The following is a 20212-nucleotide window of genomic DNA, read 5'->3' as shown; positions in this document are numbered from 1 at the left end:
GTAGTACACATGGGAAAGTGGCTGGGGAAGGCGGTGTGGATTGCTCCTCCCATGGGAAAAGGCAAACCCATTTCTGGGATTGTCTTCGCTCAGGGACCTGGGTGTACTTGGTGGGTAATGCGGAAGGATGGGGAGACCCGGTGTGTGCCTCAAGGAGATTTAACCTTGGGGTAAAATAATCTGTAATGTGAGTTGTACGTTTTAGGAAGTAATGTAGAAGGAATGACCCAAACCAACGAAGAGCAAGTTTCACAAGGAGCCAGATGAATGCAACAACAGCCCGAAGCAAGCCGGTGTTGGTGCCCAACAACTGAACCTGAACAGCCATCCTGACAGATTGGGCCCAAGTCATAGTCGGTTCATGAACATCTGGAGGAGCAGAGGAAGCTCATGGAACGGGAGAGTAACATCCATCTATTAAAGGACTGGAGATTATAGTTAATAAGAACTAAATACAATGAAACGGTTATAAAATATATACATATATGTATTAAAGTGTGTGGAGCGTGAGCATGACACAAATGGTATGGAATAAGGGGTGGAGATTGTATTGGGTCTAGCTGAGATGGAGTTAATTCTCCCCACAGCAGCCCTCATGGTGCTGTGCTGTGTATTGGTAGCTAGCAAACTGTTGATAACACACCAGTGTTTTGGCTACTACTGAGTAGTGCCAGCACACATCAAGGCTGTCTTTCCAACATTTCTTTTTCCCCAGCAGCACGCTGGGGGTGGGCAAGATCTTGGGAGGGGACACAGCTAGGACAGCTGACCCAAACTGACCAAAGAGATATTCCATACCATATGACGTCTGCTCAGCAATAAGAAACTGAGAATAGGGGGAGGAACAGGGCGGGGGCATTCGTTGTTTTTTTTTTACAATGTTTGTCTTCCGGAGTAAGGGGTACGCATACTGAAGCCCTACTTCCCAGGAAGTGGCCGAACATCGCCTGCTGATGGGAAGTAGAGAATAATCTTTTGCTTTTTGCTTTGCTTCCGCGCGCGGCTTTTTTTGCTTTAGCTACATTAAACTGCCTTTATCTCGACCCACGAGTTTGGGGTTGTTTTTTTTTCCATCCTCCTTTCTCCCCTCCCTGCCTTACTGAAGAGGGGAGTGATAGAGCGGCTCTGGTGGGCACCTGGCCCCCAGCCAGGCTCAACCCACCACACCGTTTTGTCTACAATGGTGTATAATTGAACAAAAGACGTATACCTGTCGTGCATTATTTCATCCCTTGTCATTGTCATCTTGACATTCCTTCCATTTCCAAAGGCTTTCACCTTCTGGAACCTGCATCACATCTGCTGCCTGTTACTACATAATATACGGCAACATGCATCAAAACCACAGATATTCTCAGAGCACAGCACTGCACAACAATGCTCTACTGGATCATAAAACTAAGTTGAACATCTTCGCTGTTACCAAAAAAACACAGAGCACTTTTTTGACTACTAGGAAGTCCAACAAGATTGTGTAGGCCTTTTTAACGTGCTTGATCAGACTGTGTTCATCTTATATGCCCTGTGGAACACAGCAGGCTTACGTACAACAAGGAGTTGTTTAAAATTAAGATCATATGGATTTTTCCTTACAGTAAAATGAAAGGAAGTTCTCACTGACAATGGACGTGAGCATTGTAATTCATATGTTGGCTGAGGTAACACAGGAAAAAATATTTTAGTGCCTTTGTTCTTCTCTCCATCAGTCTACACTGCAAAACCAGCACATAACTTGCCATCATTCAACTATCCTGATAATCTTCTTAACAAAGGTGGTGCAGAACAGGAATTCTCATGCAATGGAAAGTCAGAGATGCTTTGGTTCCAGCTCTGCTTCCGTACACCCTGCAAGAGCTGATAGTTTCCATGAACTTAACAGTGCCATGAAACTGCCTGTATAGGTATTATTAGCACTCATATTAGTCTCCTGGAGAAACTTTTCTTCAAATGTTATAATGAAAAAAGAAAAAAAATCACTAGAAAGGCAGACACAAATCCCTTTCCATGCTAACCTACAGTGTGATATGGCCTGAAATGTTTCAAAACATTTCACATTCTTAATGGATCTCCAGTCCCACTTTCTTATAAACATTGCTTTTAGTTACAAACAAGAGAAAACAATTAAAACAGAAAATACTGAGTAAACCCAGTAAGAGGACCAGTTTTACAACATGTACATTCAACCCAAGATGTATTTTCCACATAACAGCTGTGGCAGGCTACGCAACTCCTATATCCACCATCAGGGCACTAGAGAGCCACCACTGACTGCTTTCTGCATATCTTTCCTATCCAGCTTCTAATTTAAATTTTTACAGAATAAAATTGAAAAAGTCAAAACCATGTACAAGATCTAAATACTCAGCCTGTCCTTAAAAATTAATTTTCAAAAAAAAAACTTGTCCTCATCAGAAGCTCATCCACAATTGCTTGCACAGTTCATCTAAGCCATGAACACCTTGATTCACTCCATAGAAAGCCATCGCTAATGGCAACATATCAACACCATAACTTATAAATTGCCTTTACTCTCTCTTTTACTACTGATTACAATGAAATAATCAAAACCACTGACATTTCTAAGAAATTTTCTGCCTGATCTGGAAGCCTTTTGACTTTGTACTTATTCCTGTCTTGTGGCATGTAAATTGTTCAGTATTTTGAGTATGCATTGGTTGCAGTAGCACAAAAATCTGTATTTCTCAAAGTACAGGATAAGTTCTTTCCTATATATTTTATTATTTTATGCATCATATGTGAAGACAGATGAAGTTAAAATGGTCTAAGATTTCCATTTGAATGGCTACCCCTGCTTTTGCTCACACCACAATCCAGTGCTACTCAACAGTATGACTCAGTGTTAAAGCTAACAAAAAAATTACAGAATCTCTACTTGAAATAAACTGCTCACAAAGAAACCCTGCTGAATTCAACAATTTGCATTAAATATCTTTTTTTCCCCTCAAGAAACAGCTAATTTTACCAGCAGGATACCACAGACTAGAGAAAGTTACTAGGTAAGCAAATGAAAGTAGAATTTCTAAAGACTGGTGTCCCTTCCACAGCTGCAATCATAATATAATCCTTATTCTCCTATGTTATGTTTAGTTCAGCTCAATAATCAGCAACTTGTGATGGAAAATAGCAGGAATGCATGCTTACCTCTTCTAAATTAAAGAGGAATAAAAACTAAAATATCATAAATAAATATCATAAAATAACTAAAATTTAGCACTTACAGCTAGTAAAAACCTGACATCTTGAGAATCTGTCAATTTCACCAAATAAAACCAAGATTTCCTGTAGTTAATAAGTTTTAAATGCAAAACATGTTCTGAATAAATGCTTTCCATATTGTAGCTAATATAATTAATGTTTACATCATCATTAAAATGTGTACATTTGCAGAAAAGTAATCGTTTCAGTCAAGTTTCTTTCTCAAGAGACTTGTCCACATCAATGAAAAATAGCACTCTAGCAAACTCTTTTTTTAAAAATATAATCAAATACATAAATTAAACCTGTAAATAAATATGTTAACCCTCTAAGTACCTACACAAGATTGTGTCCTTGCTCAGTAAAAAAAAAAGGTTCCAAATTTAGTACAATCATTCCAAAGAAAATCAAAATGGTTTAAAGTGTTACCAGAAAACAACAATAAGGCTTTCTTTAGAAATACAAATAAAATTATAAACACAAAATATGATTAAAGTCTTTTATTTGAATTAAGGTTTCTTGCTTGCTGATTTAAACTGAGAACAAATTCAACAATTCAAATAATTCTAATTCTAGTCAACCTATCTGTAATAAGATAGCTCTGGTCTACAGCATGTCAAGATTATTCCTCAATGACGTAATTCATAATTATTTTTTCTGCTGTATTTATTTTGATTCAAAAAGGAATAAATACTTGCACCAGAAAGGAACAACTTAGGTTGATGGATACAATAATCACAAAGTCAGCAGTTCCCAAAGAAGGGATCATGGCAGCTCTGGGTATGGTTGTAAGCTTAATAAAAATTCAGGTTTTTATCCTAGTAGTTGCCATTTTCAACATTACTTAAAGGGAAAAGATTGCTGTACTGTTTAACACTGCTTAGGAAAGCTGTAAGAGAGAGAACTCAACAGATACAATAACTTCATATGCTTTTTTCTTCTGTTTGCACGCGTTTGGAGCTGCTGCCTGACTCTGGCTGCTATTACTGCTCAGGGCCTGTAATGGAACCCGAAGTTCCTTTCAGAGGAAGCCTGATGGGGTTAATTCTCAAGTGTATCTTTACAATTATTAGTCATCAAAGCTAGCAAAGGAATAAATCTCTGCATTGGTTTGTGTTTTAAATTCTGACGATTACAAAAGGCTTTACTCTGTCCTGGTCATTTGTATTCATATGAACAGCTCACTCTTTACATTTCTGGCTGCAACTTAACCTCTGTCTAGACTTTCAGTAGTTCTAAACTATAATGCAAGATCTGTTTCCAGACAGGCTTTTTGCTGGTGCAGGAATTCATGAAACAACCATTAGAATGCCACTGGATACAGCAAAATTGACCTTTAAGGCGAGTATGAGTAAAATTCTGAGACAAAATTGCCTTTTCTCCTTCAACATATAATGACTACAACATTCAAGACCTAAACACTTATTGTTCACATTGTACTTCAGTCTATTTCCAGTACTATCTACTAGATAGAATGCTTTGAGCTGTTGGCAAGAAAGATGCTGGTTGAAAAATATGAAACTTTTGCTAATATTATTTTCTTGCAAGAATAGTAATGAAAGCCTTTCTCCCAATACTAAATGAAAAAAATATATATGGGGTATGGTCTGAGTCAGTTCTTTCCATTTCTGAATCCGACTGGCTTTATCTTTCTATCTACTCCAGAAATATTGGGGGGGGGGGGGGGTGCCCCCTAAGGTTGATATATGCATTCTGTTTGTAGAAGAATCTTCTTCCCTTGTTTTAAATAGAAAGGTTTTAAAAATCCAAATGCTTATCCCTTCAGTGTTGCAACATGAGAAAAGAAATATTAGTGGTGAAGGAAAGTCTTCCAACTTTTTCTGCTTTTATATGCAGTGCCTAGAAAATTGTTGTCCAGTTTCTGTCACGCTTAAAGGAAAACGTATACAAAATGACAGATGAACTACAAAAAGCAGATGACTGAAAAATCCTGTGTTACAGGAAGAGACCTTTCTGAACGCTTTTCAGTGTTGTATCTTTATTGATGGTTCTGCCCCACTTTACAGCACAGTTACACTGACTGACCACACCTGCTTGAATGAGATGTGGTTACAGAACTAGGCTTGCTGAAATTTGGCTCTGAGTTCCGAAATGTAGTTGCTAGTTATTTTCTTCAAAGATTCCTACAGCTCAGACTCTGACAAACCATGGACAGATACTGACAACAGAGAAACTGTGAAAGAGGAAAGAGAGAGTAAGCACATGTGCCCCTCTGTGCAGACATGAGCGAATGCTGGAGCCAGAAGAGCGGTGGAGTCTCTAAGACCAGAATGATTACATCAGACAGCACTGGCTTGGATAGTGACCAACAGTTCTTCCATGAAGCAGCATCACACACTGTTGACCATAATGCAATAGCATTGAACACAGTTATTTCTGTCATTCACGTGCAAATTACTGGGACATTCTAATGAAGTAAATCTCTCTGGTGCTTCCCTTCCTTGTGTCTCCCAACCTGCCAAAGAGCAGCCCAGGATCTTTTGCAAATGAAGTTATTTTGGATTGCTCAGCTGAGGCAGGTGTCCAAACTGGTAAAACAAAGTTACCATTCTGGCTACAAAGTTTATTTTTCTCTCAGATGCTTCCACCACTTCTCAGTATAATTTCAGAACATAATTGCTGGATGACTTGAGTAATAGGCAGATATTTCTGACTCATTTATTTTTATCTTTTTTTTTTTAACCAACATATTTCTCTGAAAGGACTAAAAGCCAAGACCTGATGAAGTCTGCGTCAGCAACAGCCTTAGGAAAATGAAAACATCTCAAAGGAAAAATTAAGTTTGTTGTAGGATTGTGTCTGTATCTCTTCTCCTTTTTCTGCTTGTGTTGGAACGGGTTAATGGTATTCTTTACATCCTGTAGATTTATATACAGAAAAAAAATATCATACTAGTGGGAATGAATGCCATACAAAATATATTTCAAGAGTCAATTTTTTTTTTGTCCATTGTGGTCATTTATTACAAGTAATACTTTAAAGTAACCGAACATTTTCAGACACTAAACTGCTTGATTGGCATGAAAGTATCAAAAACTGCAACTTCCGCACCCACAGCTATAGACAATGAAAGTTATTTTGCATGTGATGTTTGACTAACTACTGATACACTGGCATTATAAGGAATAAGCACAATTTCACATACATGGAGACCACCAGAGTCCCAAAATTATTTAATGGCTGAAATCAGGCCTCAAAACTGCAACTTGCTATCATGGAAGATGTAACAGCATATCTAAGAATAACTTCTAATAGTTTTCTATTGTCCCATTTTGTGATTATAACCAAGTACTGACTCCAGGTAACAAATCCTGAAATCTGCAGAAATAACTCCATTTAAAAAAAATAAAAAAATTATCAATCAAGGAAAGGCAACAAAAAAAATCTAGGCAGATTTTGCCAAGAATTTGCAGAGCACATGGACACACAAACATTTATGTTTCACTGACAGCGTGTATAATTGTTATACACAGTGGGTCACGGGACTGTTTACAAGGGCATGTAGTGAGAGGACAAGGGGTAATGGCTTTAAGCTAAAAGAGGGTAGATTCAGATTAGATAGTAGGAAGAAATTCTTCACTGTGAGGGTGGTGAGGTACTGGAACAGGTTACCCAGAGAAGCTGTGGATGCCCCATCCCTGGAAACGTTTAAGGCCAGAGTGGATGGGGCTTTGGGCAACCTGGTGTGGTGGAGGGTCTCCCTGCCCGTGGCAGGGGGGTTGGAACTAGATATTTGAGGTCCCTTCCAACCCAAACCATGCTATGATTCTATAATGCAATTTAAAATCCTCATAAGGAATGCCAACATAAAACTTCCACAACTGCCTTTAAAGACATTGAAAATCTTTGTTGGCATAAAACCTACATACAGAATCAGCAGTTACCTCACCACAAAACCTCTCTCCATTATGCTAATATTTCTATCATAGGAAAAACAACCTGACATGAGAAACAATGACATGTCAGTGAGACAGGACAAAGTAAGGCGAAATGCAGGTCTTTGATGTGGCTGAAAGTGTTCTGCATTCTGATTAGAATTTCTGCTGGGATCCTAGGAGATGAAAGGATTTTTTAAAGTCTGACAGTTAACGGGGGGTGGGGTGGGGGGGTGGGTAAAGGGAGTATTCAGAAGAGAACAAAAAGAGGAGCACTGAAAGCAGATGATGTCATGCCTCAAACTGGCCTTTACCATCTTACTGACGTGTTCCACAATGTAGCGTAGCAGTTTCCATGCAGTTATTTTTGAGAGTTCAAGATCCTCTGTGGAGACAGTATGGCTGGAGATCCACTGCTTTAAAAGGACGGAAAGTTGAAACAGGTCTAAACATAATACATATATTGTATTTTAGGACCCAAAATGCATTATGGTAATGGTCCAGAATACTACTCTTTGAAACTATGTTCTGCCTGACACACTACAAGCAAAGTCTCCAGTCTACAAAGCTTAAGAAGTTCTGGCACTCCCATCTTCAGGGAAACACCACACAGCAAGCATGGAAAAGCCATTTACTTCCCTCTGATTCTTCCCACAGGCATAGTTTGCCTTTTTGTACCAGGAACATCTTCCAACCTTGTAGGGGCCTCGGAACTGACTACCCTTCACCTCAGATTGCCAGAGGCACCCAACACTGGGGAGAGACATCAAAGTCTCCCCCTTATACTCTACAAGCAGTTAAGGGGAAAAACATAGGACTCAGGGAGCATTCTGCTTATTTATGTTCAGGCAAATGAACATACAGCCAACTTACCAGGCCATGTACATTCCATTTGCTCACAATGGATCTGTATACCTTAGAAGATATAAAAAAACACTTTACTGATACTGCCTTTCTCTTTTTTAGAAGCTTACGCTCCTTACATAAAGTACAAAAATTGTGCTTTGAACTGTTTCTCATTAAGCCAGAAAAAGAGATTTCTTGTCAAAGATTCTCAGTTTCTTAACTCTCCCTCTCTACCACCTCCATTAAGTTTCATGGTGCGGCCACTTACGTAGGACTTCTTCGGTGTCAAACATCCTCCCAACTGCAAAGAGATCTTTATAAACATGTCCTTCATTTGAACTCCAGCCTAAGTGCAAAATGTAAAGAACAATAAAAGGGGCCTTGCGGATACTAAGCACATCTATTTCCTGAAGCTAGCACACTTATTTTCATTTGAAAGGGAAGCTGATGTTATAATTGGGATTTTTACATTTTCCCACGAATTACAGACCTCTCTATGCTGTTTCACTACTTGCATATAAATGTATTTTGAGCATAGTTTCACGATCATGCTGGAATTAAGTCTCCTGGCAAACTGATGCTAACATCACCAAAAGACTAAGCATTTTGCAACACCAAAACAAAGCAGCATTACAGGGACACACACAAGAAAAATTCCAGCCAAAGCATCTCTGAAAAGCCATGTGACACACCACTACCTCTCCAGAGAGACTACTAAAATCTCTATCAATTACAAATTATTGTATTTGATATGCACCTAACTGTACTCTCACCAGCCACAGGAGAATTATTTCTTAGAGAAACAGTAAATAACTGTAATTATTTTTGAACTGCAAGTCTCTCCTTTAGAATGTGTTTTTAAGGATAAAACCCCTATATTTTAAACTTATGCACTAACCAGGCACAGATGAATAGTGGGGAGGATATTTCCATGTTAGAGATTCCCATTCTATTCTCTCCCTCTTACTATGGAATGTTTTCTATGCTTCTAATTTTTTGTCACTCTCTCTCAACCTCTTGTTTTCAAGAGGAAAGAACCTGTAAGATACATGACATATGAACATCTCCCTCTGACTATCTGGATTTTACCTGTACCGTTTTGAGACTCAGCAATTAAACTATCCTCCTGGTGTCAGGGCATTCAAAGGTCTCTCGGCATCCCTTACCCTTGGCATGTCTCTGATGGGCCTGACTCCATCAGAGGGAATTGAAGTCTGTGTGGCACAACGTACATTACAATCTTCAAGAATGTTAGCAAAAGGTACTGATAGCACATTTGTAAAATAAAAATGAGAGCCTGCCTTAAACTGGCTTTACTTTCTCCTGTTTTCACCTCACCTGTTGCAGGATGGAAAACTGATTTCTGACCACAGATTCTGACAGGACTAATAAAATCTTGATCAGAAGGAATGAAAGCTCCACTGACCTCCTCTCTGATCTTCTTCCTCTTTTTATTTTTTTCATTACAGGATATTGCTAGTATTAGCAAACTGGGTTTCTCTTGTTTCCACGTTGAAGCTCTAAGGTTCAGATACTATCCCAGTATGTACCAGAGAATCACAGACATCCGAAGTCTAATGCGGTCATACACTTACAACCATGCATATACTTAAAACAACGATCCAGTAAACTTCTTCATTAAAATAACAATCATTATTATTTACAAATAACAACCTGACATTGTTTGTAAAGATGCTCTTGATGGAGTTACCTTCTCCATCCACTCTCAAAATGTGTGTGCAACCATGCATAAAAGAACTAATTTATTTCAGTGATCAGCAAGAATTACTGCCCTCTTCAAGTCAATATTGAGATGTATTGACCTGAAGCAAGCCAGCATTCAACCTGACACTAGCAGAAAAGGTATCCAATGCACTTCACTCAACACAAAAATAGTTGCAGAAAACCCTAACAACCCATGCATAAGTTGTTATGCATAACCCATAACAACTACACAGCTTATCTGGGATAAGTATGAAAGGGATAAAAACCAAAACTATACTTCATTTAGCCTTGCTGACTTGATCATTACCACAAAATGCCTGTTCTCATTTCAGTTCATTCTAAGGAAAGAAACCTTGAGTCCTACACTTAAGATATGCAAATATGCATATAGCCAATTTAGTTAAATATGACTTCACGAACAAAAATGTATCAGGAGGAAAAACTGTAAACAAACATAATTCCTTATAATTTCAGCATCTCTGATGTAAATCATAGCTGGAGGTTGTACTAGCTGTTCAGTGGCTCAGACTAACATGCTTAACAGGAGTCAATGCCAGAGGTCCAGAAGGAGGGCAGCCGTAACAATGGAGAAGTTATCAAAGAAGGCCCTTAGCTGTGAGTTGTCAGACAACTAGATTCACTTATTTTGCAAAAGAGAAATGAAAGCCAGTAAGCTGGAAAGGGTCAGAGTCTTAAAAGGGCAAGACTTCATGGTATTTACTTGTATGTCTCAAAGTTCACATTGGGGGGAAAAGATGCTTACTTGTAAAGGTAATATTCGGCTTGATCCACTTCCTCTCGTGAAGAAATGTTGTCAACAAACTGATTTAAAAAAAAAAAGAAAAACTTCAGAGGGAGTACTCACAAAGCGTATTAGAAGAAAATGCCACCTCAATAAACAAAATAAATTTGTTTGGCCTATTTAGGTGTCTGACAGAACTGTAGGTTTTCAAGTCTTTGCTTGCTCCTACTCTAGTTTCCTCTACACTGCTGAAGTCTAATAGTTTTAAACTGAGACAGCTCCCCTCCTCACCTCTAAGAAAAGTTATGTACCTTGAAAACATGGAGACCATCTGAGGATTATGTCCATGTAGCTTAGTATCCTGTATTTTTGCTGATCCTCTCTGAATTTTTTGGCCTTTAAGGACATCCTTTAATTTGAGAATACATTCGGTTTCTTCCTGTTTTTCCCACAATTTTGAGTGAGTCTTGACATGCCTTACTTTTCTTTCTACAAAGTATCCTTTTGCTAATGTTTGCCTGTTGTGCCTATTCATGTTAAAAATTCTCAAGGACAGGGGCAACAGCATTCTGTATTTCACCACACATCTAAATAACAGTAAGAAAAAATTTGCCCCTCATGCTGTAAAGCACTATTTTCCTCTCATTTCAAACCATGTCTACCCCAGGCAATTTTCCAAAATTTCCAGTGCTATCAACTATTTAAATAAAAGCCACATTTTCAACCAGACTTTGTCTTATGATAACCATGAATCCTGTTTTCCTGTGCATTTTACTAACATAAGCATAAAGATGCTGGAACACTCCAGAGTTTTGCCAATATAATACCTTTAGCTCAGAATATATAAACAACATGTTCTCAATGTCTGTACTTCTCTATGCTAAGCATAAGCTAAAAATAATAGTCTCAGCTGACTCGTACTTGCTCTCCAGTTTCTTAACTCTCCTTGCATGGTGTCTACATGTAGGTCTCATGTTTTGAGTGTGGCAATAGCATCCTTTATTTACATTTTAGAAAACAGAATCTGATGCAAGCTCCACATATTGGAAAGTGGGGCAGTTTGACAATCTGGAAATGCCACCTCTCCAGGGAAGAGGTAAGCCCAAAGCACAAACACAAAGGAAAGGAATAAAGCTGGTTAAGTAATAAAATGGCGAGGAACACCCATTTCCCCCATGGATACTGTCTCAGAACCAATGATCAAGAACGCTTGATCTGGTTACTGTACAAAATGGTCTGTGACTCCTCAGTTAGTGATGCCAATGATCCTAATTAGTGGTGTTACTGAGGTACCAGAGTGGCGAGTCAGCTCTTTTGGGATAATTTTGAAAATTGAAATTAATTTGGGGTTTTTTTTCCTTTTTAAACAAGTGATATATTTATTCTCCTTCTTCAATGCTCATTTACACAGGGAACCTAAAAACACATCTCAGATCTCTGCTTTCACTCTCCCTCCCCAGATTAACCTATCTGGAAGATGGAACTGGTTACTAATTCCAGTAAAAATAATGGCTTCACTTATCTCATGCCAGCATTTTTCCTGCCTCAGTCTGCTGAGGCAAGGAAAGAAAACTATAGAGGCAAAATATATCCACCTCTGCCTCACTCTGAAAGAAGCCTGGAAGTAGAGGAAGGTGCATGCAGACAGGCAGCATGCTAATCCATTGCATTCCCTTAGCAGCCTGGGTTATTATAAAGTGCCTGAGGGGGCATTAAAGTTCTCACTCAGCAGAAACTACAGGAAGGCAGGGAACATACATTAGGGAAGCATTAGCCCAGCAACAGTGAGGCCTGATTTTACTGAGAAAAAAACCTATTTCTGTTTTGAAGACCCTACAGTACAGGTACGAACTAATGAGTACAAAGTAACAATGCAGCTTTACACAGCAATTTAACAGTATAACAAGACATTTATGATCCCAGAACTCCCAGCAGAGGTGGTATCATTTATCCCCTCTCAGCTCACTTGATTTCATAAGCATTCCACTGTCATTTCCATCACTTTATGATTGGGATTTATTTCCTTACCCGGGTTATTGTCAAAGAGCTGACAGGCAGCTTTCTTTCATAGGTTCTGTCCATTAAGTGGGCTAAGTCAGCTGGAGAAAACAGAGAAAGGGTATGTTTAATCAACTGGCATTACAGGAAAATCTGCAGAGCCACCATATAACTTAGAACAGAACCTCAGTCCATGAAATCAAATTCTGGTTCCTTGTTAACATCTCATTTTGAAGTTATATGAAAACAATACTTTGAATTATTGTTAAATACTTTAACAGAAAATAATACATGCAAAGGTTGTCAACATGATGATTTTAACTTAATAGAAAGAAGGGGGAAAAAATGCAAACCACCCTATATTTTTTTTGATTAAATTAGTATAACTAATATAACTCATTTAAAAAATCTGAGCAGATGTCCTTAAAATTCACACTTGCTTTCAAACTTAGCATATGCTGGACAGTGCTTTTAGCACAGTTTTGTCCTTTATTTTATGGTAAAACAATGAGACGCAGAAACAAGCAGTACCATACTGATAAACCCTACAGTCACAAACAGCAATCCAAAGAAATCCTGTTAATCAAACTGGGCACTGTGCCAGTACTTTATTAACTTTATAACATTCTGCTCCAGCAGTCATATAACAATATTAATTTGACCATACAGGAACTTTAAGCCTCTGACTGTTGAACAGGTAGCCAACCATTGCATTTAATGAATTTAATTGGAAGTTAAATTAATTTAATTTGGAGTTTTAGTTTTGTACTGTTCCTGGAAAATAATGACGGTTCCGGAAAAGTAAGCTGTTTATTGTATGCTTAGTGTCAGCTACTTGATTCTTAGCTGAGACATGAACTGACGACATCCAACCCATAAAATTTAGAGACTTCAGTCATACTCTTTCCTTCTATTCTCCTGCATCTTCCAGGACGAGGAATCCAATACACTGTCTCTGCATCATTAGAACCTTGTCTGATCCTTTGCACCCCAAGACTACAAGTGTTACTAAACCAGCCTCTTCTTTGACACCTTTGGATTAGTCCCATTGGTGATCCTTCAAAAGCTGATAGGTTGGCTCGTTTTACAATTCATTTTCCAAAAAGGTCATCCAACCTCCACACCTGTCAATGAAATACGAGGTCAGCACAACTTGCAGTGCCACATCAGAATTGACTAAGCTTTCTACTCTGGCAAAGTTGTCAGGGGGAGGAAGCAGCATTGCGTCAATAACACGCTGTGTCTGCAAGGGATGCAGTCCATATATGTCCTATCCACAAAACAAGTGATATCACTATTCATCATTTTAAAAACACACCTGTACCACCAGTGAATACTGAGGGGTATACAGTTCTAGTAGTACGAATGGCAGTCAATGCTACTCTGACCTTCCAGGTACTCTCTTGAATTACAACACATGTGCAAAGATTTTTGCTGCAGTAAAACGATAGGGCCTTGATTTGGAATAAAATGGTTGACTCTTTATCTGTACAACGTTGCTGTTGGCTGCACAGCAGTATTTCATGTTTACATAACACCTTCCTTCCTGAGGCACTTTTCAGGTGTTCTTCAAAACACAAAAAGAGCATTTATCTCTGGCTAAGGGAAGGCAAGCATTCCATGACCATGAAAGCAAAGGGAAATCTGCAGTAAAGTTACTGAAGCAAGTACCAGCTCCTATGAAATACAACACAGGCTGCTGAGCTGATGTGGGCCACCAAGGCCATGCTATACCAGATAACCACTAAAACAGAGGATCAACTCTTTCAATGGTAAAGAAATTTCTGTGGCAATATCCCTACAAGAAGCATCTGTATTTGACTCTGTATTATCCATCTCTCCAGCACTCACAAAGGTCATGATGGGGCACATGGGTATAGACTTTGGGGACATTCCTAGTAGTGCTAGAAGATAGACAGAATGGATGCTGTGGCCAAGACAGCTCATCAGGAACTAAGAACTGTCCAGATCATTGCCTAAACATACTAAGCCAACTGTCATCCAACATTCTTCATCTGCATTTTGAGACAGCTGGAAAAGAGTATTGACTCCAAAATCTCCTATGTTTGATGATACAGAAACATGGACCCAAGACAGGCCTACTCCAGAACTATTTATGTTATGCATCACCCTCTGAAACTGGAAGGTGATACCTAAGACCATTCTGGGCCATACTCAACCCCTGAGCTTGGCACTTCTTTTGCCTAGGTGCTCATGAAGACAAAGAGCCCATTTCAGGAAACACTGAGTACTTAAGTAGAATATAAACCAAATGAATACTATTCCATGAGTGCAAGATCCCAAGACTGTTAGCCCTTTATACACAGGCCTCCTCTGGGAGAGTTCACACACAGAATTTTAATGATTGACCTTTTATGCTGTCTACAAAGCTAGAACTCTCCATCAGAACTTCAGCATGGAAAGCAAAATGAAGCACTTGTCTATCAGCTCCAGTATGAGAGTCATAATAAAATGAATGCTGACTAAACCTTAAAGAATAGAAGACAAATGAAGTTAATGGCAAATTTAGCTTTGTTTCCAGACAAATTGCCACGTCTACTGTAGTTTCTAGATATGAATAATTTGCAATGAGTAATTCTTTCCTGGTTTGTTTTCTCTGAAGAGCACGTAAAACAGAGACTTTTTTTTCCCTCATATTCATGATTTGAAATAATTCAGCTACCTTTTGTAAACTAGGTTTGCTCCATAAGTTGCTATTAAATCATCAAGATTAAAACTCCTTCTTAGTTAGAAACATCCTGACAGAAGTACTAGAACACAAGAATGTGAATGCCCAAGTCTCCTAGCACTGCTGGCAGTAAAACTTGAGTGCTAATATTGGTGTATAAATCAGAAAAATGTTTTCAAGGACAAAGCAAAATTCTATGTACATTCTACCAGATATATGTTGCAAGTACTTTTCCATTATTTATCTGATAGTCATTACCAAAGAGGTATAGTATATATAATCTCTGATACACATTGCCATTTCTAGAAGATGAACTTTTACAAAACTTCAATTTCTCTAAAAATATATTTCTCACAGACTTAATCTGACAAAACAAACCGTAAGTCCGAGCTGAAATCACTTAACTTCTGGACACAACTTCACAGTTGTCTCTAGAATACTGGTATTGGAGATTTCATGCTCACTTTTAATTTCATTTGTTAACAGAAACTCAGTATCTTGCTGCCTGCGACAGGGTGATTTAGGACAATGACTGGGAAAATATCGACCCTCACCTCCAAGTCAGTGGTTATGATGGGTAACACCAGTTTGGTGGCCTAGGAAATCAACACAGTTTCAGTTTGATTCGCAGTGTGTACCTATTCAGAGCATGTAGCCACATCAACAAGTGGCACATTTGGCCACCATGTATGAACACTACCCTCTTATTCTAAGAAGTGGTCCCTCCAGGACAGGGTTGAAATCCAGTGATGGGGCAGCAACAAGAAAGTGGATACAACTGGGAATAATGGGCAGAGCTAATATTTTAACTCACAGGCTAACATTTCATTTTCTATATAAAGAAAACCTTGATTCATTTTAAAGATCCTATTAAAATATAAAGGAAGGCTGAGGGAAGTACTTTACCTTACAAATACACGTTTCACTTCTCAGTATTTCCACATCAGTAGCAGCTTCTGGTAATAACTACAGCTCTGTACCAAGGGCAGCTTTGAATGGAAATTATTCAAGGGTCACTTCCTCCAAGCTCAGGAGCGATGCATCCCAACAAAGAGGAAGTCAAGCAAAAACACCAAGAGGCCCCCATGGATGAACAAGGAGCTCCTGGGCAAAGTCAAACAAAAAAAGGAAACCTACAGAGGGTGGAATCACGGGCAGGTAGCCTTGGAGGAATACAGAGAAACTGTCCGAGCAGCCAGGAAGCAGGTTAGGAAAGCCAAAGCCCTGATAGAAATTAGTCTGGCCAGGAATGTCAAGGACAACAAGAAAAGCTTCTATAGGTATGTCAGTGATAAGAGGAGGACGAGGGAAAATGTGGGTGCCCTCCGGAATGAAACAGGCCACCTGGTTACCCAGGATATGGAGAAGGCTGAGGTACTCAACAACTACTTTGCCTCTGTCTTCACTGGCAAATGCTTGAGGCCAGGTCACAGAAGGCAGGGACTGGGAGAGTGCAGAACCACCCACTGTAGGAGAAGATCAGGTTCGAGAATATCTAAGGAACCTGAAGGTGCACAAGTCCACGGGACCTGATGAGATGCATTCGCGGGTCTTGAGGGAACTGGCTGATGAAGTGGCCAGGCCACTCGCCATCATATTTGAGAAGTCCTGGCAGTCCGGAGAAGTTCCTGCCGACTGGAAGAGGGGAAACATAACCCCCATTTTTAAGAAGGGGAAAAAGGAAGACCCAGGGAACTACAGACCAGTCAGTCTCACCTCTGTGCCTGGCAAGATCATGGAGCAGACCCTCCTGGAGACTATGCTCAGGCACATGGAAAATAAGGAGGTGACTGGTGACAGTCACGACAGCTTCACTAAGGGCAAATCATGCCTGACAAATTTGGTGGCCTTCTGTGATGGGGTTACAGTGTTGGTGGATAAGGGAAGGGCAACTGACGTCATCTACCTGGACTTGTGCAAGGCATTTGACACTGTCCTGCACGACATCCTTGTGTCGAAATTGGAAAGACATGGATTTGATGGATGGACCACGCGGTGGATAAGGAATTGGCTGGATGGTCGCACTCAAAGAGTTGTGGTCAACGGCTCAATGTCCAAGTGGAGAATGGTGATGAGTGGCGTTCCTCAGGGGTCAGTATTGGGACCGGCACTGTTCAACATCTTTGTCGGCGACATGGACAGTGGGATCGAGTGCGCCCTCAGCAAGTTTGCCGATGACACCAAGCTGTGTGGGGTGGTTAACACGCTGGAGGGAAGGGATGCCATCCAGATGGACCTTGACAGGCTGGAGAGGTGGGCCCGTGCGAACCACATGAAGTTCAACAAGGCCAAGTGCAAGGTCCTGCATGTGGGTCGGCGCAATCCCAAGCACGACTATAGGCTGGGCGAGGAATGGGTTGAAAGCAGCCCTGAGGAGAAGAACTTGGGGGTATTGATTGATGGGAAGCTCAACATGAGCCGGCAGTGTGCGCTTGCAGCCCAGAAAGCCAACCGTGTCATGGGCTGCATCAAAAGAGGCGTGACCAGCAGGTCAAGGGAGGTGATCCTGCCCTTCTACTCTGCTCTTGTGACACCCCACCTGGAGTACTGCATCCAGCTCTGGGGGCCCCAGTACAGGAGAGGCATGGAGCTGTTGGAGAGAGTCCAGAGGAGGGCCACGAAGATGATCGGAGTGATGGAGCACCTCTCCTATGAGGCTGAGAGAGTTAGGATTGTTCAGCCTGGAGAAAAGAAGGCTCCAGGGAGATCTAATTGCGGCTTACCAATATCTAAAGGGGCCTACAGGAAAGATGGTGAGGGACTGTTTATCAGGGAGTGTAGTGACAGGACAAGGGGTAATGGGTTCAAGCTGAAGGAGGGTCGATTTAGATTAGATGTTAGAAAGAAATTCTTTACTGTGAGGGTGGTGAGGTACTGGAACAGGTTGCCCAGAGAAGTTGTGGATGCCCCATCCCTGGAAGCGTTCAAGGCCAGGGTGGATGGGGCTTTGGGCACCCTGGTGTAGTGGAGGGTGTCCCTGCCCATGGCAGGGGGGTTGGAACTAGATGATCTTTGAGGTCCCTTCCAACCCAAACCATTCTATGATTCTATGATTAAGTTGTAAAGGCACACTGCCACCTGGTGTTGTGATGAGCCATTTTGGGTACCATTAGTTTTTCTAACAAACATTTCCTATCTCACTTGGATTCTTCCATCCCCTGGGATTCTGGTAATTGCTAGTCTTCTCATCAAGATGATTACTGCCACTTAATTTTACCCTTGTTAGTGATGAACCAAATGAAAACACTAAAGAATTCAAGTCCAGCCATACCTCCCATTTCCTTCATATCTCACTTTTAATAAGTAGAGTCCAAATTACTTGTATACAAGTATCTTCCTACCAGCAAGCAGTTTGTAAGTTCCAAATTAACACCTTTTCAACTCCTACCTTTTTGAACAAATGTGCTTCTGTACACAAGATACAGTCTTATTATTTCCAAAATACAGTCTTGGTTTTTTTCGGTACTGAAGTTTGCTAAACTCATTCATGCTTGGAATGCTAAACTGAGACTACAGAGAAGAGAATAAAGCATATCTTATATGGACACAGTAAATGAGTTTGAGTCTGAGATGGCACCATATCACTGCAGCAGAGAAACGGAACTGACTTTAAATCAAAAAAACTTCTTTTTCCTTTCAATGCGTTCTCACAATATAGTCTTGCAGAGTAACAGTTCTGAAACAGTGTTTGAAATACACAAATAAAAGAGCATCTCCTCAGCACAAGGAATTCAGTTGAGCTGCAATGATCAGTTACAAGATTATATATGCAACCATACAACTGACAGTTGCAGAGCAGACGTCTGCGGGGCTGTATCCTCTTAAAAAATGCTAATACAGCTGACACCATGTTAACTTGTTTTCTCTTTTCTATGAGCACAAATTGAAAATGCAAAGCAGTTCTTTGAAAAGCATGGAACGGACATCTGCTTTGGCTCAAGATCATCGGCAGAGCAGCAGCAAGAACTGTGCTTGCCAAACGATCAAGACAGGTCTTGCCAGGCGTGTGGAAAGCCAAACATGGACTATACCAGCGCTTGCACAATGTTTTCTTCTGCAGTAGATTTCTATTGCCTATGATGTTTGTCAAGATAAGAACCCTTTTTCATCCAGAGGTGACTGGTTCAAATGGATCCCATGGCACTAGTCTGTGGCTCCAGCCCAAAAAAACACTGCATGAGCAGTTCTATTAACAGCAAAGGGTTACAAGGTATTAACAGTCTCCGCAGGATCCAAGCTACAGTCATGAGCACCCACTGGCTGTTTCTGGCCCATGTACAGTAAAACACATTGACAATACCAACCTAGCTGTTTATAGGCAAATAACAGATACAAATTAGTGCATAAAAAAATTACTCTGATCATTTTCTCTGTCTTCCTGACTGACAAAAGCCCTGGAATTTCATCTGCTGATTCCTCTTTCAGCCTCATAATCTGTGTTACAATTAACAAACACAGTTCAGGGGCCCAGGAATGAAAAAGGAAGACAAAGATTATGCGTTAACTGGTCTCCAAAACACTCGTGGTACAAAATAATAGATATGTATCTTTAGCATGGAAACATGTTTTGCATGATGCTTTGTACTTAGGACAGTCACAAAACAGATGGTAGAACATTATTTCAAATGTGATCTAGCCAAAAAATTTAGCTAGATTAGCTAATTTTAGCTAAAAATTCGCATGAGAGATCTCAGTACCATATGCAGATACAGTTTAATATACAACTTATCAGAAATAAAATGATTAGTTTAATTTTTCCCCAAAAGAAAAATCTAAAATTTCAGGAAAAAAAATGTAACTTTCCCTCCTGCAAAACTCTGAGAAAAAAATGTTCTTTTGAAAAATGTTATTAAACAGGAATATCCTGTAATATAGAATAGGTCTTCTTTCACACTGCATTACAATTAAAACAACATGAATGAAGAGGACACTTGGAGACAGTCTTAACTGTTAGACACAAAACTATGACATTCATAAAAGCTTTGGATTTTGTGAAAGAAAAAAATAATCTTGTAGAAACCAAACATTAATTAAATGGGCAAATTCTAACTTGTTTCTGCATTACAGCTTTGAATATATATGACAGATTTTTAACATGTT

General features: G+C 39.8%; 1 protein-coding gene across 2 annotated transcripts in view; it reads right to left on the bottom strand.

Moving 5' to 3' along the window:
• Positions 1-20212, bottom strand: part of MRPS27 (mitochondrial ribosomal protein S27) — a 56488-nt gene that overhangs the window by 33594 nt on the left and 2682 nt on the right. For both annotated transcript variants that reach the window (XM_054810932.1, XM_054810934.1), the window contains exons 3-4: positions 12454-12524; positions 10447-10505 (exon numbers count right to left, since the gene is read on the bottom strand). In XM_054810932.1, the coding sequence (XP_054666907.1) occupies positions 10447-10505; positions 12454-12524 (130 nt within the window). The remainder of the gene's footprint in view (positions 1-10446; positions 10506-12453; positions 12525-20212) is intronic.

Source organism: Grus americana, chromosome Z, assembly GCF_028858705.1.
Source record: "Grus americana isolate bGruAme1 chromosome Z, bGruAme1.mat, whole genome shotgun sequence".
NCBI classification, from domain to species: domain Eukaryota; kingdom Metazoa; phylum Chordata; class Aves; order Gruiformes; family Gruidae; genus Grus; species Grus americana.
This window is presented reverse-complemented; position numbering and strand designations above follow the sequence as displayed.